We start from the raw sequence: 27951 nt of genomic DNA on the forward strand, positions 1-27951 counted from the left end.
TTTTATGACAAAGCTTAAATGTTTATTTAATCCGCAATTTCATACAAATGCTGAGTTTCCATGTTGAAAGAATCTGCTTTTTTTTCCTCAATTGAATTATCAATTGACAAAACCCCACAGTAAATACACACACACACAACCTGTTTGACATTTCCGTTACATGTACAGTTTGAGTTATAACATTAAAACCATATTTACAAAGCCCACTTCTAATTAAAAAATTAAGAACTCTGGTTGTGCATCTTCAAAGCATCAATTGAACAAAAGGTAAGGGTTGGAAAATAATTCTCGTTCTTTTTCTCATTTTAACAGTAGAGTGGTTAAAAGGCAACAAGGCAACTGTCCTTCAGAGGATCTCTATGTGTCTATCTCACATGCCATATACTCACACTCACACTCTCTCTCACACACACACGACACACAGTCACTTATCGCTCAGTGGGGGAGCCCTGCTCACATCCAAACACCCTCTGAAAGATTAGCCTTATACCCTACAGCTGGTATGTGATCTGTATGCATTTTGCTGCTCACTACTATACAGTCAGCGTACCAACTCTAAACAGGAACGCTGTATTGGATCATGCAACATGGTATTGCTGATAATGCACATGAAAAGCTCATGAATGAGGCAGATGAAAGGTAAAACATTCAATTCTGTTTGAGAAGGCAAACAAAAAAAGAAAAAAAAAAAATATATATTTGTGCTGCACATGTGACCAGCACGTTTGACACATCACTATGAAGAGATACAGTAAATTAAGAAATGAAATAAAAGATCCAGTAAGTCCATGTAGGAATCCATAAAAAGGTGCTTAAAGTCTTTAGTTGTACAGCTGCGCGATGATCAGAGGAGGTTTTCCAGTCAAAGATTAAATTGTTACAGACAAAAAAAGCTAAAATATGTGTGTAAGGATTGGTGGAAAGAGAATATTTGTATTACTACTCATAGAAGTAACTTATCTGTTTATTTAACATTTTTGTATGTCACAAAGGCAAGATAGCCAGATTCATTTTACTGCAAGCTACCACATATATTATTATCTATATTACCATTTAAATATTAATATGGCTTGTTGTGATTTGGTTTTAAAATATATAATAATATAAATGGCTCTGTTTTTGCGCTACATGCTCATTTTTGGCTTAATATTGCTGTTTAATTCCTAGATGCAATGGCATTTATTTTCATTATTTCCCTTTGACCTGTGCACATCCAATCCATCTCATTTCATTGTCAGTTCCAATCGAACATGGTCTCATTTCAGGGACAATGCAATTTATTTTCATAATTTCCTACTGGCCTGTGTGTATCTAATCCATCCTGTTCTGTTTTCACACTCAATCTCATTCATTCTGTTTACATTTACATAATAATAATAAAAACAATAATAAAGATTGGTAGGTAGATGTTACAGGTTGATTTGTGTTTGTGTTTTCTGTTGTCCAAGATAAACAACTGAGTTATTGTAGATCTCCATTTGATCACTTTGGCTGATAAGGCAAGTTGTGTCTTTAAAAGGAAAGTGCATTGACTCAACGGCCCCAACGCATACTTACACCTACACACACACAAAAATCACAAAAATACCCCGTTCATAATAAAATACCTTCTCTCCACTTGAAATTGGTAAACAGCTTTGCCATTGTTAATAAATTAAAGATTCAGCAGTTCACATTCATCAGCTGGTTGTGTGTGTTGTGTATCCGTGTGCAAGAGTGTTTTGGGTAGTTCAGTTGTGTAATTCACATTGGTCATTGTAGTCCTGTGGCCTTTTTGAGCAGCTCCAGGTCTTTGCGCTTTTGAGCAGCAGGTGCTGTACAGCCGTATGCCTCCAAGCCCAGGGGCAAATAACGCTCCTGCAGCCCCAGGAACTCATCCCCCTGCCCGGTTTGTAGCGAGACCCACGGAGGGGGGGAAGAACCACCCTGGAACCCCCAAAGTGTCAGACTCTCTGTGGAGAGAGGTAGCAATAAGAGTGTGTGAGAAAGAAATATAGTAACTGACAAAGAAAGGGAAACTATTTTAAAGCACGTCACTAACCTTTATTGTGCAGATCAGCAGCTTTGGTCATACCGAAGGAGACCAGATATGGTGCCACACCAACCAGGCCTTCTGGTTGACCTCGTGTTGCCATGAGCACTATGGACCTGTTGAGGAAACAAACACGCCTGTAAATTCAGCAAGGACTTGCATAATTCTGCTTTTCTGTTGCTGCTGTATATTTATACCATATTGCTATTGTGTGAGCAGTGTGATCCTATTTTCCCTGGCTCACCTCTTTGGTATTCCAGTTTTTAGGTACTGTTCCATCCTGGCATCCATCTTGCCAAATGAGGTTTTCTTGGTGACTTTCCCAGAGCAGGCATCCACTGAGACCAGGAAATACCCAGGCTGAGAGAAGGGCATAGTTACCCCATTCACCTGGCAGGTGATAGGAAAGAATTGATTTAAAAAATAACAAATAAAAACCTGATTTACACACCAGAGTGAGATACAGAGAGAGATAGAGAGATACAGGTGCTGGTCATATAATTAGAATATCATCAAAAAGTTGATTTATTTCAATAATTCCATTCAAAAAGTGAAACTTGAATAATGTATACATTCATTCCACACAGACTGATATATTACAAGTGTTCATTCCTTTTAATTTTGATGATTATAACTGACAACCATTGAAAACCTCAAAATCAGTATGTCAGAAAATTAGAATATTGTGAAAAGGTTCAATATTGAAGACACCTGGTGCCACACTATAATCAGCTAATTAACTCAAAACACCTGCAAGGGCCTTTAAATGGTCTCAGTCTAGTTCTGTAGGCTACACAATCATGGGGAAGACTGCTGACTTGACAGCTTTCCAAAAGACGTCCATAGACACCTTGCACAAGGAGGGCAAGACACAAAAGGTCATTACTAAAGAGGCTGGCTGTTCACAGAGCTCTGTGTCCAAGCAAATTAATAGAGAGGCGAAGGGAAGGAAAAGATGTGGTCGAAAAAAAGTGTACAAGCAATAGGGATAACCGCAACCTGGAAGGATTGTGAAACAAAACCCATTCAAAAATGTGGGGGAGATTCACAAAGAGTGGACTGCAGATGGAGCAGCTGGACGTCAAGACATGGGTTTCAGCTGTCGCATTCTTGTGTCAAGCCACTCTTGAACAAGACACAGCGTGAGAAGCGTCTCGCCTGGGCTGAAGACAAAAAGGACTGGACTGCTGCTGAGTGGTCCAAAGTTATGTTCTCTGATGAAAGTAAATTTTGCATTTTCTTTGGAAATCAAGGTCCCAGAGTCTGGAGGAAGAGAGGAGAGACGCAGAATCCACGTTGCTTGAAGTCCAGTGTAAAGTTTCCACAGTCAGTGATGGTTTAGGGTGCCATGTCATCTGCTGGTGTTGGTCCACTGTGTTTTCTGAGATCAAAGGTCAACGCAGCCGTCTACCAGGAAGTTTTAGAGCACTTCATGCTTGCTGCTGCTGACCAACTTTATGGAGATGCAACAGGACTTGGCACCTGCACACAGTGCCAAAGCTACCAGTACCTGGTTTAAGGACCATGGTATCCCTGTTCTTTATTGGCCAGCAAACTCGCCTGAACTTAACCCTATAGAAAATCTATGGGGTATTGTGAAGAGGAAGATGCGATACGCCAGACCCAACATGCAGAAGAGCTGAAGGCCACTATCAGAGCAACCTGGGCTCTCATAACACCTGAGCAGTGCCACAGACTGATCGACTCCATGCCACGCCGCATTGCTGCAGTAATTCAGGCAAAAGGAGCCCCAACTAAGTATTGAGTGCTGTACATGCTCATACTTTTCATGTTCATACTTTTCAGTTGGCCAACATTTCTAAAAATCCTTTTTTTGTATTGGTCTTAAGTAATATTCTAATTTTCAGAGATACTGAATTTGGGATTTTCATTAGTTGTCAGTTTTAATCATCAAATTAAATGAAATAAACATTTGAAATATATCAGTCTGTGTGTAATGAATGAATATAATATCCAAGGTTCACTTTTTGAATGGAATTACTGAAATAAATCAAATTTTGATGATATTCTAATTATATGACCAGCACCAATAGATAGATGTTTTTATACTTGAGGCCTGGCAAGCTTACAGTGATAAAGGAGCTGTTATCTCCTCTCTGCTCCTCTTTGCTGCTAAGTGACTTGACTTGTGTCTGGAGGTAGGAGGTCCATGGCTCACTGGAAAACACAAGCTGAAACACAAACACTTTGGTCAGCAGTGGTGGCTTCTGTTTTAAGCGGCTGAGCAGACGTCATCTTAAATGTAACACACACCTGTTTAGCACCGCAGCCTTTGCAGGATTGTGTACTGAGGGCTGGCATTGGCACCACTGCTGAAGGTGTCTTTGAGTACTTGGGGTAGGCCTTGGCTGAGCAGTTACAGGTCTGTTTGGAGGACGTGGTGGCCATGACCTTCACTCTTTCGCAGCCTTTTACTGAACAGTAGCTGTGACCCTCACGACCATGCCAGGCCCGAAGGTAGAGCCACAACAAGCTGGGTGTTATGAAGGGGGGACAGGAGAAATAGCCAGAACATAATAAACATTCATTAGGAGGCCTCACAAAGACAAAAAAAAGGAATGGATGATAAAATTAGCTGGAATGACACTTAAGACATGTTTCAGACTTGCTCAAGCATCAGTGTGAGAAGGTTGACCTTTGCATGTCAGTGCAAGTCAGGATTAAAAGCCGAGTCAAACTCTTAAAGATTAACGTGCTCCTTCTTTTTGAGCATGCTGCAATATTTCCAAGTGTGTGTGTGTGTGTGTGTGTGTGTGTGTGTGTGTGTGTGTGTGTGTGTGTGTGTGTGTGTGTGTGTGTTGGGTAAAAAAAAAGGAGAAGATTGGATTTTTTTCTCCTACCCAACAGTTGATCAAAGAAGTACTTCCTCTCCATCGGTCTCTTCTCGAGCTCTATGAGGGATGACACAGTGCCGTAGTCTTTGAGGTCATCAAAGGTGTTGCTTTGCCTATCGTTGATGTCGGCCATGATCTGAAATGTGGTGTCTGATGGGTAACAGAGACCCACTAGCACCCAGTCATCTCTGAGTGGGAGGAAGAGAAAGACATTACATCACACAGTTCCTCCCCCCAAGACCATGTACGACTAGTAAAAAAAAAAGTAATTACACTCGGTAGAAGTGAATAGTTATAATGTGATCAATTCAGAGAGATAAGAATATCCTCATTTTCAAATCAAATGCACACTGCTTACTTACTTGTCAAAGTTGATGAGCGAGAGGACAACCTCTCTTGGCGCAGGTCCACTCCAGTGCAGAGTGTAGCTCTTGCTCATCATCAGGATGGGCTGGTACTGCTGAGACAGCGCCCCCTGGCTGTTAATTCCTCTCAGTAGCAGAGGAGCAACAGGGTATTCATCTCTGCTGATGGATAAACTGAGGCTGGAGGCTCCCTGGGTCTGGATGTACACCTGAGGGAGAGGAGGATGTGGTAGAGTGCAAGGGTTAGGAAGAGTGCACAACAACAACAACAACAACAACAACAACAAGGATGAGGTGTGGAGACCCTGAATTACTGTACCTGAGCGTAGCGGCCACTGCAGATCACCCCACTCCACTGAGACATGTTCACACAGCCAGGATGTTGGATCAGGTAATTGTCTGCTCTGCCAACGTAGGTGTCTCTGTAGCCCGTTACTGACCCGTCCACATCGTGAAAGATGGAGTTTTTGTCACCGTCCAGGTCGTTTTCGTCGAACCACTGCCCCGGGCGACCAAAGAACGTCCGCAGCCCCACCTGAGGATATTATTTGTGTTTCAGTGTTGTGAATGCTTCCATATACATTTCAGCACAATGAATAATAAAAGGGTTATTATTGCTTTGTGCCAACAAATTGTTTTTGCCAATGTTTGTTTGGGAGTGCTCTCTCCAACGCAGCTGCTATTTAGTAAGAAATTACTTTTCACTATTACTAGCCATTTGCTTTCCATGCATATCTAAATGCAAATCTTGTTTCCCCTGGGAACAAGAAATGTAAAATACAGCCTTTTCATTTAAATTTCTGATAAACAAAAGATTTTTCAATCACTGCAAAAGGACAAGGCATTTCAATCTGGTGGCTCTTTACAGATGATCCTAATTTTAAAAGAATAAAGCCCCCTTTACATTAGTCATTTCATCTAGCAATTTACTTGATCTTTTTTAGATTGTCTGCCAGGTAGAGAGATGATTGCAACTACCAATCTAACATTTATTTTGTGGGATTGGGTGGGAGGTCTAATAAAGTTAAACTTGTGTAATAAGTGTAATATATAAGTAAAGGCTGTACACTGTACTATACTGTACTACCACAAGAGGGCAACAGTGATTTAAAATGGTTTCTAAACAGGCCTGACTCTGAAAGTGGTTCCCTTTACTCCTGTAGATTCATAACTACTGTATACTAAAAATAAGAGATTGAAAACAGGACCATTAGAGTCACATGGAAAGCTCTACTTTAACATGACCCTCAGTCTCACTGTTAACAGGTTTAAACAGTAACTGTTTAGTGTGCTTATGATGTCTAATCAAACCTGGATGTTTACTCACAGAGGACTGAAAGCTGAGCTGGGACAGGTTGTTTCGTGGGGTGAGCTGCCAGGTGTTTTTCAGGTTGAATCCGACTGCGCTGGTATAACGCTCTGGCGTGGGGATGAATCCACGAAATGTACTCTGTGTAAGCCGCACTGGACCATCATAGATCTGAAAACCTCGGATTGGGAACGTCCTACAGTGGAGAGGAGACAGCATCGTCCATAATTAGGCAAGACAATTGACAGAAATAAATGGGAGAGAACACAGCTGAAGTAAACAGAGTAACCGGAGTAAAGGGACAATCATTCAAATGGACGACCACAGTTTTAGTCATGGAGTCTAAAGCCCAAAACTTTAAAGGAGTTTCAGAGGAACATGTTATTAAAAACCAACACATTTCAGCCAGGCCATGAACTCGCAAGGGAGCAAGACATCTAATGACAATATGAGTTCCTCCATATTTCTTGGTCATATGGGCCATGAATCAATTTTACAATTCCAAGTGTTCACCTGAAAATGACTCCAACTATGTTAACATCAGTAATGTAAACATTATAGTTGATGTAGGCCAGTGGTAAATGTTGTTTTAACATATGCTTGTGAAAGGATTATAAGAAAAGAGACCTTAATTCCAGTGCAAATAATGTGTCACATGTGTAATAATATGGAAAATGTTGAGTTGGTTAAGTTAATAAGAATGATGGTGATGCTTTTTGTCAGATAAGAATATATGGTTGAACTGTGGATTTAATTTGTTTCCATAAAGTGATTTAAAGTCACTTGATAAACAATTGACTGGGCGATCTTATGCAGTTGCTATGAATGAAAGCTTTCTAAACTCATGTTTTAATTAAATGATCAAATTATCCATCTATTTTAGTGGAATTATCTTCTCTCTGGCAAGAAAAAAAAATAAAAATAAAGAGTTACAGCTCTGGCAGTAACCACGATGACGAAAGACAAACTGACTGCGCCAGATGTCAAAGTGCGGTCAGTAAGCCTGTAAAATTGTTATAAAGTTGAACATAGTGGTGACAGTGGTCAAAAACTGACATAAACCCTAGTTCTTGAAACTAAAAAAGGCAGCTATTTGCCAGGCTCTTGTTTATTTTGCTCTTCTCTTGTATAACAGTCTCTGTAATGAGAGAGCAAGAAAGACAGAGAGAACTCTAAGGAGACCCAGAGGGAACATAAAGCTCAAAACTCTGTTCTCATTAGGACTAACCACTTAGTTCGGCATGTCAGTGTATGGAGAGACTCTATGAACTTCCTCATAATGGAAGACCCATTTAAGGACGTGTGACACCGACACACTTTGGGTTGCCAAACATCTGTCTAGTTTACTTATCAGAGGGTGAAGTGTTAGTGAGATCTTCATAAAGTCCCTTCCAAAAATGATCAGAAACTCAAACTGATAAATGGTGAAATCTAGGTGAAGTTAACAAGAGCTCTGTGTCGAAGAAGCCTGATCTTGAAGAGATAATCCACTTGCTCTTAAATAAATGCTACAATGACTAATCCATTTCTAAGAAACCACATAAGTGTTGCCACCACAGTTTGTCATATCATCACTGGAAAGAAGTCAGTCAAAATAGAACTTCCTTTCACAAGTCCACCGCAGTTTGAAGCAGCTTTAGCAGTCTCATCTGTCCATCTACATGACTGCCTCGCTGGTTCTCTCTTCCTTATTTGTTTTTCCCAGCGCCATCCCCTGCAATTCCTAAAAAACTCAGATTTTTCCCTGAGTTCCTCACATTTATCTTTCCTCCTTTCATCAACTTATCCCTCCTTCTGTTTGCCCTCACTCCCCTATCCCTCCCCTCACCTGTTTCTAGGCAGTGTCCTCATCTTTGCATCAGCCCCTCCTGGGCCCCAGTATTTATTCTGCCCTCCATTGGTCCCTCGGTTTCGGCTTTCACCCACAAACAGAGACTGCGTTACCTCCTGGCTGGAGCCTTCATCCTTCGGATAGCTGCCATCGCTGGAGAAGGAGGAGATAAGGGCATTAAAAAAATTGTATACCATACACATATGTAAACATGTTTATAATGTTTCTTAGGGATGGTAAAGAAGGAAAGAAGTAGCACAGTGTTATGTAAGAAAGACATGCTTGTGACTACACAGGAACTTTAATGTGTCTGCTTTTTGCTTACTATCTATCAATCATGAGGGATTCTTGGCAAGTTCATCTGGCAGGGAGAGAAGGAATATTGCTAATATGGCTGAATAAAATCACAAGACTGTATGACCAGAATGATTTAGATTTAGTACACACCTGGCAAAGGATAATCCCACTCCATTGTCTGCAAAGCTGTTCAGAGAAAGAACAGAGGTATTTGTTTTACAAAATGTAGTAAAGTAAATGAAATAACCTGAGGTGAGAGTGTGCTGCTATTACAGCATTTAATGAGTGCATATAAAATAAAGTGGAACACTCCTTTAATTCTTCATCAGAAACATCCTCCTGTCTCTATAAGAAATTACATGAATCACATCACAGCCAATGAGTCGTCTCACCCAGAGTTCTGGATGACGATGTCACCTCCCCGTATCCACGCTCCTAAGTCATTGTTCTTGAAGGAGATGAGAGTGTCAATGACCGCCGCCACCCGAGGACGGTTAGGGTCAGCATTCTGGTGTGGACGGAATCTGACAAAACACACGTGAAAATATACAAACGTTTCTATTATTAGCCCTGTGACCTTCCATTGACTACATCCGTTAGCTCTCAAGCCTTCATCTTTACCACAATGGCACAGCTAATTTTTTCCATTAATTGTTCTGCACATATGGTCCTTATGTAGGTCAATGCACAAGACAGCACACATGTACAAGCAAGATAAATTTAGCCAATTTAACTTTTGGAGGGTTACGAGGGACTCATGGGTCTGATAATCATATCGTCATCATACTATAAATCCACATAGACATAATTTATAACTAGACTAAAAGTTTAAAGCCCCACTGTTGAACTCTTTTAGACTGCGGGCTTCAATGCTCACTACCTCCCACAATGCACAATGCGGGTGGTATTACAGAAGAGGACATTGTGCCATCAAATACAAGACAATACTCCCCTTGGGAGCATGAATGTGCCTAGAAAAGTTTTATGGTCATCTGCAACTAGATTAGGAAATATATTGTGTAAACCAAAAATAAATTATTTGTAGTCTTCAAAAATTGGCTCATCTTTCTTTAGCCTAATGGTGGTGCTCCATTCGGATCAGAAACATCTCCTCCCTCTCTCTCCCCCCCTTCTCTCTCACTTATGCAAGATTTATACTTAGAACACATTTTAACATTTAAAATTCTCCCCCTCATGCCTCTGAACATACACACACACATGCGCGCGCACACACACGCACACGCACACACACACGCACACACAGAGAGTGGCCAGCAGTCTCAGTGGACACGTAAGATTTTTTCCGTCTAGTTGAGGGCTCTATTTGGGTAGGGAGCTGCAGAGAGGAAATTCTATCTGTGAAGCCTTGTTTTCTCTGTCAACACAAACCTGACAGACCTTCCACTAAAATGCAGTAACAGAGTATAAAGCCATCTATCTATCCCAGTCAATGGCCATATACCCTAGTAGATATAGAGTAGGGAGTTAAATTACTTAATTCACAAACAGTTATGACAGTGGCATTAAACAAATACATTAGTAAACCACAAATGCCTTATTATTTAGATAATGTAAATGTGCACCATGATGCATATGATCCGTCTAATGGTGCACAGTTACAGGTTTTGGGCAAAATACAGTCCACTTGTCAGTTATAAGTCACTACCCATTTACATAACACTTCCAACTACTCGAAATATCCAAAATAATAAAAACAACTCTTGGGAGTTATTAATATCTCTTTACATAGTGTTAAATAACACATCTCTATCCTATGTAAAATGCTACATACACACCTGGCATTGTTATCTAGACACAGGTATTCCCGGGGGTCTGCAGCACTAGCATTGGTGGTCTTCACTCCTTTATCAATGAACAGCCCTGCCTAGGAAGATGAAAATATGATTACTTTAAAATGGCAAAATTTCTTTAAAAATATGGTTGGAGATCCAAGATGGGCCAAAGGTCTATTTGTTTTGGATTAACATAAACAAGACTACCAGTATATTGTACAGTGTGGGACCTGAGGCAATAATAAATGTACTAAATTTAAATCCTGGGCTAACACAATGCTGTACTGTGGAAAGTAGGAAAATTGGTAAACAGAATTCCTGTGAATAATTTAATGTATATGTGTGCAATGTATATTTTCATACTCCACAACAAATGGGTAAGTTTTATATGTTTAAAAAATGAATTGTAAAATAAATGAAAGGAAAAATGTAATATGTCTGTGTGTTTGTGTGTCTTATGTATATGGAACTCTGTGCTCTGAGTTGGTCCTGTGGTATAAGTGAGGTATAGTTTTAAAGCTTGGGGCTCCTTCCTCTATAAGAGGGGTTGCTGTGGTCAGGCTAGACAAAGAACTTACAGTTCACCTGCCCGACTTCTGTCATTACACAACAGAGCACTATTGTAGACCCTACGTGTGTGTGTGTGTGTGTGTGTGTGTGTGTGTGTGTGTGTGTGTGCGCGCGTCCATGCCTCTTTCGGGCAAGAACCAAGTGAGTAAGCAGAGAATTATGTGCAATCTTATTTCACAAATTATAAACACTGTATTTCTCTTGTCTCTACAAAACACAGAGACAGAGACGTTGAGGTTTAGCACAGCCTGGCATAATGTTTGTATGTGCAGGAGAAAGCACATACTGTATAAATATACAGAGGGTAAAATTAGTATCGAACATGTCACTATTTTTCTCAGGAAACATATATTTCTAGAGTTGCTACTGACACATGAACTTTTCACCAGATGTTGGTAACAACCCAAGTAATCCATTCTTACAAAAAAACAAATAAGTTAAGAAATTAAGTAACGTGTAATAATGTGAAATGACACAGGGGGAAAAAAAGTATTGAACACATGAAGAAAGGGGAGGTGCAAAAAGGCATGGAAATCCAAGACACCAGCCGAAATCTATCAGTAATTAGAAAGCAATCCTGCCCCATGTCAGTGCAAATTAATATCAGCTAGTTTAGTCCCAACTGATGGCCTATAAAAAAGTGTGTCATTACAAAGTTGTCACACAAGGAACTTTTCATGATGGGTAAAAGCGCTCTCAATACCTTTGCAACCTTATTGTTGCAAAACATGCTTATGGCATGGGTTACAAAAGGATTTCTAAATTTCTGAATGTTCCAGTGAGCACTGTTGGGGCCATAATCCGGAAGTGGAAAGAACACAATAAACTGGCCATGACCAGGTGCTCCTCGCAAGATTTCTGACAGATGAGTGAAAAGAATTATCAGAAGAGTTGTCCAAGAGCCAAGGACCACTAGTGGAGAGATTCAGAAAGACCTGGAATTGGCAGGTACAATTGTTTCAAAGAAAACAATAAGTAATGCACTCAACTGCCATGGCCTGTATGCACACTCACCACGCAAGACTCCATTGCTGAAGAAAAAGCATACTGAAGCTCATTTACAGTTTGCTGCACAACATTTTGGACAAGCCTGTGAAATATAGTCTGGTCAGGTGAGAGCAAAATTTAACTCTTTGGATGACACCATGTTTGGAGGAGAAATGGCACTGCACATCAGCCCAAAAACACCATACCAACAGTGAAGCCTGGAGGTGGGAACATTATGGTGTGGGGTTATTCAGCATATGGTACTGGCAAACTTCATATAATTGAAGGAGGGATGAATGGCAAAATTTACCGAGACATTCTTTATGAAAATCTGCTGCCATCTACAAGGATTATGAAGTTGAAATGAGGGTGGACATTTCAGCAAGACAATGATCCCAAACACACAACCAAGGAAACTCCCAGTTGGTTAAAGATAATGAAAATAAAGCTGCTACAATGGCCCAGCCAATCACCTGACTTTAACCCAATTGAAAATATATGGAACGAACTAAAGATCAGAGCACATAGAAGAGGCCCACGAAGCCTTCAAAATATGAAGACGTTTGTGTGGAAGAATGGGCCATAATCACAGGGACCACAGGCAAAGTCAGGTCCCTGCTCCCCACAGACGCCGTCTTAAAGCTGTCATTACCAACAAAGGCTTTTGTACGAAGTAATAAATAAATTTAAGGAAGTGTGTTCAATACTTTTCCCTGTGTCATTTCACATTATTACACATAACTTAATTTCTGAACTTATTTGTTTGTTTCTTTGTATGTATGGATTACTTGGGTTGTTACCAATATCTGGTGAATTTCATGTCAACAGCACCTTTAAAAATATGTTTTTAAAGGTGACATGTTAAACTTTTTTTACCTGCTGTATATAATAAGCAACACTGATGATACCTTAAAGTTGGAGTGTACACGGTTGTTGTAAAAAATTCCCAGGGGAGTGAGCTCTGCCTTGGTCTCTGGTACAAGCCCATGAGAGTCCCCGGTGGAAGAGCTGTGGAACACAAACCATATGCCAGCGTCCTGCGACAGGAAGGAAGAGTAGAGAAACGAGGTGATAAATGAGACAAGTCGTGTTGTCTATAGCAAAACCACAGAAAGAATAAACCAGGGGGGTAAGAGCTCATATGAGCTCAATGGCTCATTAAAGTTTAAAGGTACAACAGATATTGACAGACAATCTAAATATCACACACATACCCCCAACCAATATGTAGTACTTTACAAAGCCCTCCCCAGTGGACGTCCACACTGAAGAAATGAGGGATCTTCGTCTTCTACTTTCTCATTAGAAGTCTCACTATTCTATTGGACACTAAAGCCTTTTCCCAAATCCCATTTTATTGATGGATCACTTTATTATGAACATGAAAATGTTTAATTTTCATTGTGAAAAGTTCAGGAACACCAAAGCCAGTGCAGCTTCACCTAATACACTGCAGTTCATATACCAATAAGGGGATCATCTTGTTGGTCATTAATTTTTATTAATCCTTTATAAAAAAAGTTATATCTTATAAAACTCTGATGTTATTACCTGAGAACCAGCAGCGGCGTTGCTGATGAGATTGTTGTTAGGGTTGGCGATCCAGAAAGTTGAAACTGCCCTGGAAAACACCCCCGCCACACACGCATGGAAAGAGACAGAGACATGCATGCAGAAAAAATATATTAAAAAGGCAGTACCTTGGCATAACAGACTATGACTAATAAGCAGAAGACAGACGTCAAAGAAAATCTGTGATCTTTCAAATTTCCCCCCTTAATCCACCTCTCCAAGATAAACCCTGGACAGGGACAGCTCAGCCAACACACACACACACACACACACACACACGAGGCACTTTCCTTGCACTTGCTCCGACCTGTGGAGAGTAGGGGTTGTTATTGCATGGATAAAACCGCCCTGCCAATATCTCTCACACACTACATTTCTAACTACAGTATCTCTTTCACATGGACATGCACCCTCTGTCTTCTCTCAAGGTACGTCTGCACTATATCAACAGGTTTCCCACACTGACACTTGACTGAGAGTTGTGGCACAAAATCATTTGTGTTGATTTGGCCCCACTGTTCAGTGTTTTCAAAGATAAGGTAGTTGCCCGTTGTCTACTATGTTTCCCTCCTTAAACATCAAGCTACTTTAGAGTCAAGATGTTGGCTTATTCGTAGCTCTGTGTTTGGCAAGTGTCTTTGTGCTGTCCCTACTATTATCTGTCATTACAATAATCCTCAGTCTTATGCTTAACAAAGCCCCAGGGCTGCAGCTGTTGATGGTGGATGGATTAGGCCTTTTATATTAAAAGGATAATAAGAAATAGCCATTCTCTTCAGTGCTATATATGAAAATGGACCTCCATGTCTACATGATGGTGGTTCAGAAAGTCTGCACTGTCTGTACTACCTACATCACTACTAAACAGGACAATTTGTGACCAACAAGTAAAAAAACACACCCTCAAATTTAAGCGTAATGTATTAATGTTTCTGACATGATGGTGGAAGTTAAAAACTTTCATGACTACTTTATTTACTCTGCTGGGTGTGTAAACTTCTAAATAAAAAACAGATTTTTGCACCCACACTTTGATAACACCATTTATATAACTAGTCCTATAAGTCCTTGTCCTAAGTTACTGAATTGCTGTTGTTTTGAAGATGGTACAGAAACTGATGTAGTCTTTTATCACTTGGCTCAGTCCTCATATCTCTCACCAGAGAAAATACTAAGTAATTATTCTAATCTCTTACTTGCACTCTGTGCTGGGTGAGGGTGTGTAGCCCTTGTAGACTTTGTCCTTGATGCTGGTGCAGAGAGTCTCATTGCGATCAGTGGGCAGCAGGGTCCCAGGTCGAGTCAGCAGGCCAAGGTTGTGGTAGAAAGTGTTACGCTGCTCAATCCCGTCTTCAAGGAAGAAACAGTGACCCAAGGTGTCGTAGCCCACAGTGTTTTTCACCTGGGTCAAAAAAAGATCACATGATATTAAAAGAGAAAAAAAAAAATCACCATATGAGGATTTTTAGAGCTTTTAGAGGTCTCAACAGGAAAGAAAATAAGTACTTTATGGCAATCTTTCCCTTTCCATGGAAGAGGTAGTTCACAACTAATGGAAATATGCAGAAAATCCTGGTAAACAAGAGGGCTAAGACAACATTTGTTAGGCCCTCTTGGAATCATCAACAACCCGCAGGAAAATTAAGTATGTTCCAACTGCTAGATGTGCGTGCCTCCTTAAATACTTCAAATTCCAAGCTATGTAGAGACTGATGGTATCAAGAGAGTCACAGTGCCAGAAGGAAAACAGGAAAAATAACAGAGTCAAATAATGTTAGTAAATTCCATTTCCCACATGCAGCTTGGAAGAATGCTTTCAATCCTATGGCCTCAAGGACAAAAGTTAACCTATCACCGTTTGACGTCAAGATGGAGCATAACTCTCTCACATGCAACCACAAGCGCACACATGCAAACATGCACACACGCACACAAAGACATGTGATTTTGCAGTTGACCAACTGCAAACTGAGGGACTAATAAGGGGGATTAATTGTAAACAAGTGTACCTGTTTCCATAGAGACCTCTGGGCAGATAATTGTATAATGGAGCAAGATATGGGACAGGAAGGTTTCAAAAGGAGGAAACCAGCCATTACAGTAATCCTGTGATGGAGGCTTAAACTGATGAGTTTTCAACAGCTAACATCACATGGTACTTATTAGTGAGAGCTCGCTCACACATCCTCCAAACATACAGACGTTTTCATGTGTACAGCAGCCTGTTCTTTCCTCACATACATTATACAGTTACTCATCACACAAGCGTTACTAACCAGCAAACCGTTGGTGGCGTGGATGGTGAGGCAGCGGGAGAAGGAGTGGTGTATAGACAGTCCGTCCACATAGGTTGGCTCCCGGTAGCCTCCCCTCTGGTCCACATCCCCACACATGTGGAAGTGGAGAGGGTAGCGGCTTTTCTCGCCCTGCTGGCCCATGTTCTTCAGCTCCACGTGGGACAGATGCACCGATGAGAAGTTACCAAAGATCTGTGTGTGTGTGGGAGAGAGAGAGAGAGAGAGAGAGAGAGAGAGAGAGAGAGAAAGCCGGGAGTGGAGAATAAGTCGCAAAAGAGAAAGCGATTTTAAAATCGATCAAGCAAGAACAATGAGCTATTATACACCGCTAAGTAAATTAAACTGGGATTGTGAATGGTAACACAAGGTTTATATTATGCCACAAAAGTAGGTTCACTGCCTACCCACTCTGGTTCATTTAAAGGTTTAACTCTACAGTGTGATTTTCTGTGTTTGTCTATGATACCGCAGGGATATGAACTATAGCTCTGTTGGCATTATGCTCCAGTGGGCCAAACTGCGCCAAAACCACTGATGTTCCTCTTGACGAATAAGAGATGTGAGTTATCGAAGCACAAACTAAAAGCTAAACACACATAGGGATGCAAATATGCAAAACACAAATGGACAGGGGAGCAAATAAAGTTAAACATGAACGTCAAATAATCCAGTACAAATATGCTGTATAATGCTCCCTGGGAGGTCTTTTTGGGGGTATGGCATAATCCACACAGCCTGGTTCCTGTTAAGGAGGTATTGGTCAATCCCTCCAGCACACTATAACTCTGCCACATATACACACGCACGCATTTGCACACTTTGATAAAAACTAGTTTCTACAGTATATTCACTGCACATGGTGCCTCAAGACATACGTTCTTGCTGTATACACATGCATGCAAAGGCACACGTATGCATAAGTTCTTGCATTCACTTATACATACATATTCACACAACAGACTGACAAGACTGCCAAAAGTGTTATCTACAACCATCTATGTTCAGATGGTAGTAGTGTGAAAAATGAATAGAGATAATGTGCAATGGCAAATGCTGTTTGTGAAATGGCTGTTAGTTAGTCTGTTAGTTTAGGGGTGGGGGATGTCAAAAATTCTAAAGACATAGAGCCTAAAGAATGTTACTGTGTATTTGCCACCAAAGTGAATGAAATCATACCACCATTTACCAAATTACAGTGAACTCATTGTCTATGTAGAGACCTGTGTAGGTCAAGGAGGATATGATAATCCAGTTATTGCTGTGTTTGACCTGAATCTGTCACCTGTCTTCAGTGCTTTTAAATGAAGTGTCAGCAATAAAAATAAAAGTATGACATGTAGTGAAAGAGAGATGAACTGGGAACATGAATGATCCCCTCTTATTTAGGAAGGCGTATAAATATAGAATGTATGAACACTTTAGTTCTGCAGTATGTAAACTGACATGCAGATAACTGCAGACACAGTGACTGAAACATGCAGACTCGTACATAAGCACATATAGACATAAAGCACAATCTAAATAAGGGCCTTTGCTATAAAATCACACACACACAGATTGCACACCTTGATGTGGCCTCCATAGGTGTCGTGGCTGTAGAACTGGCACATGTTGTTTCCATAACATGAGTTTTCCATTTCTCCGTAGATGAGAATGTTTCTGGAGAGCAGAGCGACTTCAGCCCTCATGTCGACTCCATCTATGATCTCTCCAACATGGTTATACTGAGGCTTCCCTGGGCAGAACAGACAGACAGGAGTCTTGGTCATATGCTACAACTAGGTGAAATTCTCACCATTGCACAAAACTTGTTTAAGTCATTACTCTGAATGATTAGAAATGTCATTCATTTCATTCCATCTCCTCCAAAGAAAGAAAAGCAGAAAAGAAAATGAACACAAATTAATTTAATTTTACTGTATAATATAACATTTGGTTTCAAAGTCTTAAGGAACATTTTTTAGTCATACTGAGACCTTCTCTCTAAAATACCAGCCTAACATAAAAATGTAGGGGCAGGTAGGGGCGTTTAAACTAAATTAAGGTATTATATTTCTGAAACTGGTGTGCTTCCAACTGTCAACCACAGGAAGTATGCCTAGCAGCACTCACTCAAACATAAATAACTACCCACACCATAAAACCAACCAACCAAAATAATAAGACATGTAAAAGCAATAGTAATCAAAATCACACAAAACTAAATAATCAGTTGGAAAGTACCCTTGCCAACAGGGGGCAGCTGCCAATGATAACGCACAGCAGTAGTCCAGCTGCTTAGCCCTTCCTCGAGGCAGCAACACAAAAATTATGCACGTACACACACATTAATACACCCTTCTCCAGGAAGGGAGTTGGCGTTCGTTGACAACAGAGGAATGAGATCAGGAAACATGTCTAATAGAGAGATGGACAAAAAGTAACTAACAGATTGCAGAGGAAGGCAGAGGATGTGAAGCAGAGGCGATCTAAATCCACACAACCACTGTGGTTATTATAAGAGGAGGTTACCATTGAAACATGAGCTGACTATGTCTTTTAGGCCTCCTCCAATAAACTTACAGCACCATAACATCTGAACAGGAAATGAGATCTCTCTGGACCCAAGCATTAGCAGCACTACATCTGCTCATCACATTTATTGCCTATATTTAAGAATTAGTATAACATGTTCTATGTCTTCTCCTGATGCTGCTGCTGGCTCAACATTGGTCATGAGTTTTCTTATCTAATATGAAATATGTCTGTACTGTACTTACCAGATGTCTTCCTTCCTTTTTTCTTTTAAACATGCAGTACAAGTCAAACCTCAAGCCACACATATGAAAGGAGTGCGCCCTCAGAAAGCAAACACTACCACAGACAAAGCCAGTTTTGGTTTGCAGCCACGGCAACCAAACCTATTCTCTTAGGGCACACACACACACCACTGTCCTCTCTCTCACCTTGTATCCTGACCTGCCTGCTGTTGCAGTGAGGGCAGGGCAACAGGGTAAACTCTTCCGCCTGGTGCATGGAGTAGTCTGTGCTGGCAACTACAATCTGATCCCCGGGTCGCCAGGTCTGCTGCACTTCATCCTGCAGGTTCAGCACCACCTGGTCCACAGCATCCACCTGGAAGCCTGAGATGGGGAAACCTGGGGGGGCATAGCACTATAGTTAAAAATAAACTGATTCTGATGCATTTTATTATCTGTAATAGCTATGGATTATATCTTGTTTTAAAGATTAAAGATAACCATGATTTTCCTCATAGACTGCAGTTAATAAAATAGTTGTGGTCGATATCTACCAAAATACTTATGTAGAGAAAGAAAGTTAGTTAATCCCTGGAATTTTACAAGGTGTAGGCATGCACAGCCGTAATAAATAAACACAGCGTGTGTGCTAGTGCCTCACCCAAACCCCCCACACACTGCCCACCCACACACACTAACAGCTGCTTTCAGACCTGGTATTTGTCATAAAGGCAGGGTCACAAAAATACTGTCACCCACACAGTCACAAGAATGTCTTCCATGTCCAGATGATTGATTTGTAAAGCAGTTGGCTTTTGGTAAACTCCATCCCTCAGCCTGTCACCCTCCTCCAAACCCTTTTCCCCCTTCAAAGCTCACCTCCATTTCCCCTGAACAGCTTCAATGATAATTAAACCTGTTATTGTGAATAACTACAGACAAATAGCACCAAACATAGATGACCTACACAAAATGACAGAGGGCACAAACTAAGCACTAAGATGTATCACTATGTATTTTTGTAATTGCTGTCAACACTGAAACATATATGTGCATCTGCTTTTGAAATAGATTCCCTCATACGCTGTTTCTCACCATTCTTCCACTCGCTGAAGGCGGTGACTGAGAAGCCCACTCCGTCCACGGTGCTGAAGTTCCGCCTTGCCAGAGCTCTCCCTCCTGTGTCGTGGTTTTCATGCTCCCTAACGTCCTCTGAACATGACGCGTTACCACCGCCTACAACAGAGACCAAAGCCCACGCCTGTCTGGAGAGACCAGAGGGATGAAGAGAAAAGTGGGAGAGTCACAAAGGAGAGGGAATCATTTTCAGGCGTTACTGTGCAAAGAGTAGTTTCACACATCCATATCAAAGAACAATGAAAAAATGACGATGAAAATGAGCTTGACGTGTAGCTGATAGTGACTCCAAGCTCACTGTCAACACTCATTACTGGTTCATTATTACATCACTTGATTTTTACATCAGCTGGCTCACATTTGGGCACAAACATAAACACACAGAAATAACACTAAGAACATCATGACACTTCACATGGCCGATTCAATCACAGTCTTGTAGTTTTATGTCAAATCCTATAAATGAGAATATAACTTTGCACCAAAACTTATTTGGGACAAACGACCCTAACCAACATTTTAAGCAACTTGAAGGTAATGGTAGCTGCAGTAGCTAGAGGCAGCACCAGAATTAGTGGACCGGTCTCAGTGTAGGAGGGTTTCAGTGAAACAGTCAACAGGAGTATTAAAATCAAGTTTACATAATATCTTACAGATGTGACAGTTAGCCAGATAAAGGGTGTGGCCTGAACTGCATAATAATGTTTCTCTGTGTTTGGGTGCCTGTGTGTGTGTGTGTGTGAGTCAGGCATCAGCGTGAAGATGTGTCGATCATACATACAAATCCCTTCCATTGAGACTATAGATATGCCAGATGCATAACAGACAGACAGGGTACCTGTAAAAGACATTAAACTAGTGTAATGCCCTGAAGGCAGAGAAATGCCTGTGATTAGCCTGAAGTAGGATAGGATGTGAGAGAGAAGCAGGCGAGTGAATGTCAGAGTGAAAAGTCATGTAATAATAAAGAGACAATGAGAGGTAGAAAACTAACGAAAGGATATTAGATATGTCAAGGGATTATTAAAATGAGGACAGAGGATTTCAGGAAGGGTGTTCATATGGCTCAGAGAAAAAAAATGGGTGTACCTGCAACTTTTCTCCAATTCCTCCCTTCTCACTACATTCCTCACTATCTTATAAATTGGGTCATGTCAAGAAAATAATTCACTGAATAAGATTACAATGATTAAATAAGGAGAGGCTGAAATAATTTGAGCGGAGGAGCTCGAGGGTGTGGATGGCGAAAGGGATTGGGCGTGCTTTTTGTGGGCGTATGACCTACATCAAGACAGTGCCACTTGCGGCCTTGGCTATTTAAAATTTCATAGCTTCTAAAGAATGACTTGTTGCTTTTTTGTTGTCCAGCATTAGCTGATTGAGTCCAAACATGCTTTAAGCCCATTTGATAATCATGGATATAAATATATATATTAAAACCATTGTTCTAAACTATGGCATGACCTTTAAACACTTTAAACACAAACTGACCCTGACCAAAATGACATTTCTGCACTATTTAATGATTCAGTAGCCTATTTTTAAACCTATAAAATCATTTCTGGGTAGGAGACCAGGCTAGAGGGAAGTAATCTCAGCAAAAGTCTCTTATTTCCACTGAGGCACTGCTTGGCCCATTCCACATAGAGTAAACAGTACTAAATGCACCTTTACACGCAACTCTCAAGCTCAGTTTCATCAGGTACTATGATGGGGGAGTCTTTTTATCTTGAGGCTGCTGATATGCCTTTTATAAATCAACCATAGATGAGAAAGCAAAAATTCGAGGCACAAAAAGGATATAAGTAAGAGTGGCTGTTTCACGGTTTCCATTTGCAACATCCTTGATTTCATGTTCATCACCATTTTAACAACCTCATTGTTTGACAGGAATGAGCAAATGTGCAGAGGCCAAAGGTGAATTCACTACAGACAGGCATGGACGTGTGTTTATTTGTGTGTCAGTGCTCTCTTGAGTGACAAAGATTGAAACAGGGGGTCAACAGGCGTGAGGCAGGAGCCAACTAATTCATGTATCTGAGCCAGGAAGAATAGTTGACGCTACTGAGGTTAACCTTTGGAAATTTGAAGTCATTTGGGAAATGTGTTAGTTTGTTATTGTTTATTTTAAATCAAGGATAAGTTGGCGATCACAAGGGGTTAAAGAGGTTCATAAAACATTCCCTAGAGTACCCAGGTATGCATGGTGTTGCAGCACTGCTGCAAAAATAACAAAAAGCATTGGAATAAATAAAATCACCACTATATTGTTCCAGCTATTTATTCACAACATGCTATTACATGTCATAAACAGATCTACACTTCATTATACTCAATTCTATAGGTCAAATGCCTTTACCCTGTCTTTCAGCCTAAAATCACTCAGCCTAATATAGTGTGACTTTAATGACACATTAAACTGCATGCTTGCTCATCATTCCTCCTACCACAAGCAATTCCACAGAAAAGCTTTAGAAGAGAGTGACACACACACACACACACACACACACACACACACACACGTCTGATCTGGTGAAACCACTGTGCTGTGGATTTGAGGGGGTTTGTTTGAAGACTTGGCACCTACTCCCACAGGCGAAATGTGACACGGGAGAATCTGGCGTAGCACTTGGCTTTTCAGCCAACCAAGGACCAAACCAGGCCGAGCTACAAATAACTCCACTTTCCACTGAAAGAAACACATATGTGCATACATGTGTGTGATAGTAACAGAGGAACTAATGTAAAGTTAAAAAACAATTCTCTCATTTTATGAGCTTAAAGCAAGCATTAGCTCACATGGACAGGACTACACTCTATGTCAAGCTTCCAATATTTGTCCTTTTGAGGGAACAAGGACATAAAATTTTGCACAAATCCTGGAAACCTTCTGACCATGACCCCGTTATCCTGTGCGAGCTTCCTTTTCTGGCAAAGCATGGTACAGCGGAAACACAGGCAAAACAGGAAGAGGAATAACCAGGAACAATTCAGGGACATCCTAAATGAAAGGATAGACACATGAAAAAATAATATTTTTTCCAGGGAGGAAACAAAATGCTGGTATTGTCAGTCCACGAACTGGGACTTCAAAGGCGAGGGGTCTTCCTTGAGTGGTTAAACAAAAACACATTAACCTCCTTATCAGACCCAGGAGACCAAAAACAAACAAAACACTCCCAAAGACTTCCAAAAACACACCATGGAGAACCACTACAAACTCTCCAAGATCTGGCACATTCTGCAGCAAGGCTGAAACACAAACCCACTCATGCATATTTTCAATCAGTTAAACAACAGATGGACAGGGGCAACGTCAGGAAACCATGTGTATTTTCAGTTGTATTCGGTTTGAAAAATACACCATTTACAAGTCTGTACAACAGTCCTTATATTCATAAATTGGCACCATTTACCTGTACTGGAGATCACGGACAAAGCTGCTGCCGAGCGTCTCTTCAATGGCCTTCTTGGTATCATGCCGAAGACTTTTGACAGCCGAGTCTCCTACAGCCAGTGTCACAATGCGGCCGGCCGGCAGGGAGCGCAGCAGCTGGGTGAGCCGTTGACTGTCATTGTCAGACTCGTGTGTGTCGTAGCGTTCGGATAACAGCAAATAAGCTGTGTCCTGGTCCACCACGCGCAAGTTGATGCCTCGGCTGAAGTTCCTCTGGAAGGCATGACCCTCTGTGGCCAGACCGGAGGCCGGGACACTTCGGGTCAGCAGAGACCAGGAAACCCTTTCGGTACCATGTAGCTCCAGAGTCCCACCGCTCATGACGCCTATGAACTTGCGGCCCAGGCCAGGAACGTCTGGGACTGCCTTGTTGTCAGAGCGGCCCACAAGGGCGATGGTGGCACGAGAACGGTAGCGACATTTGGGAGCACCAATGTGAAGGGCTCCACCGTTTTCTATAAGGATGTGTCGGGTTCTCAAGGTTATGTTTTTGGAGCCATCAGCATTATCTGCAAAAACTACTCGACCTGTGAAAAGGCAGAGACACGCATGCTGCATGTTACATCCACACATCCATAAAGGGAACTTGATCTGCTGAACAATGTCACTTATCATATTTAATAAACATCAATCCACCAATGTTACAACTCAAAATGCTTCTTAACACATCATGCACACTGGTGTGCTTACCTCCTGACTGAATGGTTAGTGAATGGAAGGTAGCAGACGCTTCCAACCTAAACAAATGTCCCCTCTTGATAATGACAGCCTTCTCTGGTTGGTGGCCTGGATTCCAGCCACTAAGGGATGGGTCGTGGTCCGGACAATTCTCTGCATACATTACCAACAAATCCGAAAACCCTCTCATTAGACAGGAATATCCAAAAATATACACAGATGGTATATACAGCAGGGAACACATGTGTGGTCATAGGTTACATATAGAGACATATTTATGAAATCATCAACATTTGAATCAGTAACTTGTAGTACTGACCGTCTAACACATCTCTACTTGTGAGACTAAGCACGAGGATGAGGGTGAGGAAGAAAGCCCCGATCGACACTCCAAAACAGATAAATGTGTTCTTTCTTTGTCGGAGGCTCTGAGCGAGCTCCCTGCGCTGGTTCTCCTCTGACAGGCTGAAAGTGGCTTGTCGCTCCGGCGGGGGACAATGAGGTTTTATCGGCGGAGGCGGTGGAGCTTTGGCAGGTGGCGGCGAGCGGACTGGGGCCACCCGCCCGGGGACATAACCTGGAGACCTCTGGTGGTTGCCGTTAGGCGGAGCCACAAAGACCGGGAAGCGGCTGGGGCCATCGCTTGTCGGCATGGTACACGTGTCTGCTACCTGAAAGGAGAGAAATGAGCAAGACACGAAAGAGACAAAAAATGTGACATTTAAAAATGTCATTGAGGATGGGGTGCTCGTCCTCAAGAAGCACTGTCAAAATGTGTAAGACCTTTTCAAATCAATTTAGAACTTAAAAACAAAATGTTAATTTGATGGGAGTCTGAGAGACACTGAAGTTGTTGGACTTCATTATTTGAATCACACAATGGCATTTGCATTTTCTTGTAAAGACTGATAGGGCTAGGCAATGAATGAAAAACAACTGTGATAATTATCGCAATATAATTTTTCTCAATAACAATATAACAAATGTTCAATAAATGTTTGATTTCATTCATTTGAGTCACAAACAAATTAGCACTTCGTTTTTCTATAAAGATATTTATTTTGTTTAGGAAAAGGAACTGAGAAAGATTGGACCCTATCATACTCATGCATATTTGTTAAAAAAATTATTTATCATAATTGTTTTGAATGTTCTACCTCAGATTTGTTAAGTGATCTGCTGTTTGGCATCAGCTGTTTGTCATGTTCTGTCCATAAAAAATAGTTCAAAACCACAATTAACCATCTGGTTTCTTCAACTTTTCCTCATATATATGCAATGTTTTATCGTGATAACATTTTGGGCCATATCGCCAATACCTGTGGTACCATAAGGCAGAAGTTGGTGAAATGGTAAATCGAAATGTTAAGGGGTGAGACAAAATGAATTAAATAAAAAAAGAGAGTCAGACAAAACAGGTAAAGGAGGAAGAAGAAGACACTAAAAGAGAGTACATAAAATGGGGACAAAAAACAGTAGGATTTGAAAGGAAAAAAAGGGAAGAATCTGGGGAAACGGGCAATAACCCCTTATGGGATCTCACACACGGACCTCCTGGTAAAGATCTTGGGAGTCGTTCCTAAAAAGACTCTCAGCTTATCCCCTGGCTAGTTTGGCTCAGACTAAGTGACATTGGCTGCTCTTGTCCACAGTAACGAAGGAGGTTGTGAATAATGGATCGCAACATTCCTGAGACTATGTTAACACAGCCAAAACAGATGGCACCAATTACAGTAGGGAAGGAGAAGAGCGCTCCAGTTTGAGTGTGTGCGCTACTCTTTATTTCACACAAATGAAAAAAGTAGCACAAAATGAACTGAAGCCATGGAGACACACACACACAAAAAGGTCATTTGGGCAAAAACACATGGGTGTAAAGGAAATGACACTGCAGAAAAAAGGCTTCAGTGGCACCTTTCTTTAACACAAACACCTCATACTACTGTAATGACATCACAGCTTGCTACTATAGATCAAAAACAAAATGTCAGCAAGTTCAAGCTTTCACACATCAGATTCTGACCACGTCTTTTAAAGATGTGGTTAACATTTATTCATTTAGCTGACACTTTTATCCAAAGCAACTTACATTTGCTATATATATATATATATGTGTGTGTCAGAGGTCACACACCTTCGGAGCAAGTAGGGGTCGAGTGTCTTGCTCAGGGACACATTGGCGGATGTGTCACAGTGGGGAATTGAACCCGGGTCTCTCACACCAAAGGCATGTGTCTTATCCACTGTGCCATCACCACCCCTAAAAGTGCTCAACTGCAATAATTGTCCAAGACAGGCTCATTCAAACCAAAGACACCCTGAAAGTGATGACTTTCAGTCTTTAAATCATCCGAGTGCCAACCCACAGACACACACAACCAACCGTTGTCTTGCCAAGCCAATTAGTCACCAGTTTAGAACAGAGCACAACAAAACCTCTTCAACTCACAAACAAAGCAATGTACATCGAATGACTGCTCAACAAGGGCTCAGTCATTTATGTAAGATACGTCCAACAGCAGCTGTTGCACCCACTTCAACCTGAATTATCCCATCACAGTGTCTCTGAACTAGTCTTCATAAGAGTTTAGCTGACAGTCCATCTAAACCTAAACTTGAATGTCATCAAGAAAGGCACACTGTCTTTTGGATGTTCATGTTCTCATGGTCTGTGGCCTGCATTAGAAAGACCCATTGGGAGGATCTTGAAGAGAGGATCCCCCCCTGGCATCAGTCTTAATAACCCTATCTCAGGCTATGTTTTTATTCACATTCCTCGCCATAAAAAAGGCTGAAGCTACTCCCGCGCCCCTGCTATTAACTGACCTGTCAGAGCATAAAGGACCTACTCACCTTAGGGCTATTCAGCTTTGGGAAAAGACACTTGTGATGACAAGACTGCACTGCTTTTCATCTCATGCATGTCCTAATAACTTCATCCCCTCCCTCTCTCTCTCATATTTTCCTGATTTTAAGAGCTACTGAATATCAAACAGATGTTTGGGGGGGGAGCACTGGAGTCAAAGCGGGACAGACCATCACACATTCCTCAGCTGTAAAATAATCCTTCAAAAATCAGTAAGCCACGTGTTCCCAATACTAACTCAAAACTGTAAGCCGAACAGCGCTGTGACACCAGTAGACTATCGTGCACTAATAGTGAGTGCAAAGCGTGAGTTGGCCCACACTGAGCTAAGGTTAAACAAGGTGTGTTCATTTAAATGGGAGGATTAACGTTACATTAGTCACTTACAATGATGTATGGGTTGTTTTGGCCAAAGTTATTTCCACACCATAAATAAACAGAAGCTACTATAGTGTCAAGGGGTTGTTCATTATCGACATATCACAAAAGAAGAACCTGTAGGAAAGCGTATGGCACAAGTCAGTAACGTTAGGTTAAGTTAATAAGTTAATATTACGTTAAATCCACTTCTGAAAGTTTGACGGATGGGACACAGCAACACACTGCATACATCTTTTAAGCATTTAACTTGGACACACACAAAAAGCACAATTTGTCACGTTTTAACTAGCTTATCAAGCCCTACTCTTCACAATAAAACAGCCTGAACTCAAAGCTTCAACCGGCGAGTCCCCCTCACCCCCAACGGCTGACTGACAGACACAACGGTCGGACGTTGGGCTACATTACCGTCGGTGAGACTGTCCTGCTCCTCTCCCGCTCTGTCCATTCGCTCTTTGCCGAGTCTTTAAAACGCTTTCCCGGTGGCGGTGAGACGAACGAATACAATCTTGCCCTCGCAACTGTGCTTTCCGCGTCCCTTTTTATACACTTTCTCTTCACATGGTGTTTTTTTTTTTCTTCTGCCGATGGGCTGTCGTCCGTCCGTTCAGCCCCCCACCGTCCCACCGAGAGAGGAAGCCAGGCGCGGCTTGGAAGAGAGGAAGTGGTGGTGGTTTCAAATTCTGTCGGAAATATAAGACACACATGAGATTTAAAGATTGAAAAACACAGGATAAAGGTTAAAAGTGTTGGAGGTGATTATGATGTAGTTGCTATGGTAGAGTT

At 41.3% G+C, this 27951-nt stretch overlaps 1 protein-coding gene across 2 annotated transcripts; it reads right to left on the reverse strand.

The window, feature by feature from the left end:
• On the reverse strand, positions 1–27798 carry cemip2 (cell migration inducing hyaluronidase 2). 2 transcript variants are annotated; one of them, XM_038703110.1, is made up of 24 exons: positions 27574–27798; positions 24238–24589; positions 23931–24071; positions 23200–23767; positions 19742–19911; positions 18854–19045; positions 17474–17643; positions 15888–16100; positions 14808–15013; positions 13591–13660; positions 12948–13076; positions 10486–10574; positions 9082–9213; positions 8840–8875; positions 8390–8545; positions 6580–6757; positions 5572–5787; positions 5250–5461; positions 4900–5075; positions 4307–4533; positions 4123–4224; positions 2277–2422; positions 2042–2148; positions 1–1952 (listed from the first exon to the last, which is right to left on the reverse strand). In XM_038703110.1, exons 2-24 carry the CDS (start codon positions 24569–24571, stop codon positions 1753–1755), a joined length of 4170 nt encoding a protein of 1389 aa, XP_038559038.1. In that variant the 5' UTR covers positions 24572–24589; positions 27574–27798; the 3' UTR covers positions 1–1752. The 2 variants fall into 2 exon arrangements, with proteins under 2 accessions (XP_038559038.1, XP_038559037.1); XM_038703109.1 differs by lacking the exons at positions 1–1952; positions 2042–2148; positions 2277–2422; positions 4123–4224 and having other exon boundaries at positions 4318–4526; positions 4894–5075.
• Positions 27799–27951: the final 153 nt, after the last annotated feature.

The sequence above is a fragment of the Micropterus salmoides genome, unplaced genomic scaffold (genome assembly GCF_014851395.1).
Source record: "Micropterus salmoides isolate LMB-PRFRI ecotype aquatic unplaced genomic scaffold, ASM1485139v1 Ms_hic_scaffold_7, whole genome shotgun sequence".
NCBI lineage: Eukaryota > Metazoa > Chordata > Actinopteri > Centrarchiformes > Centrarchidae > Micropterus > Micropterus salmoides.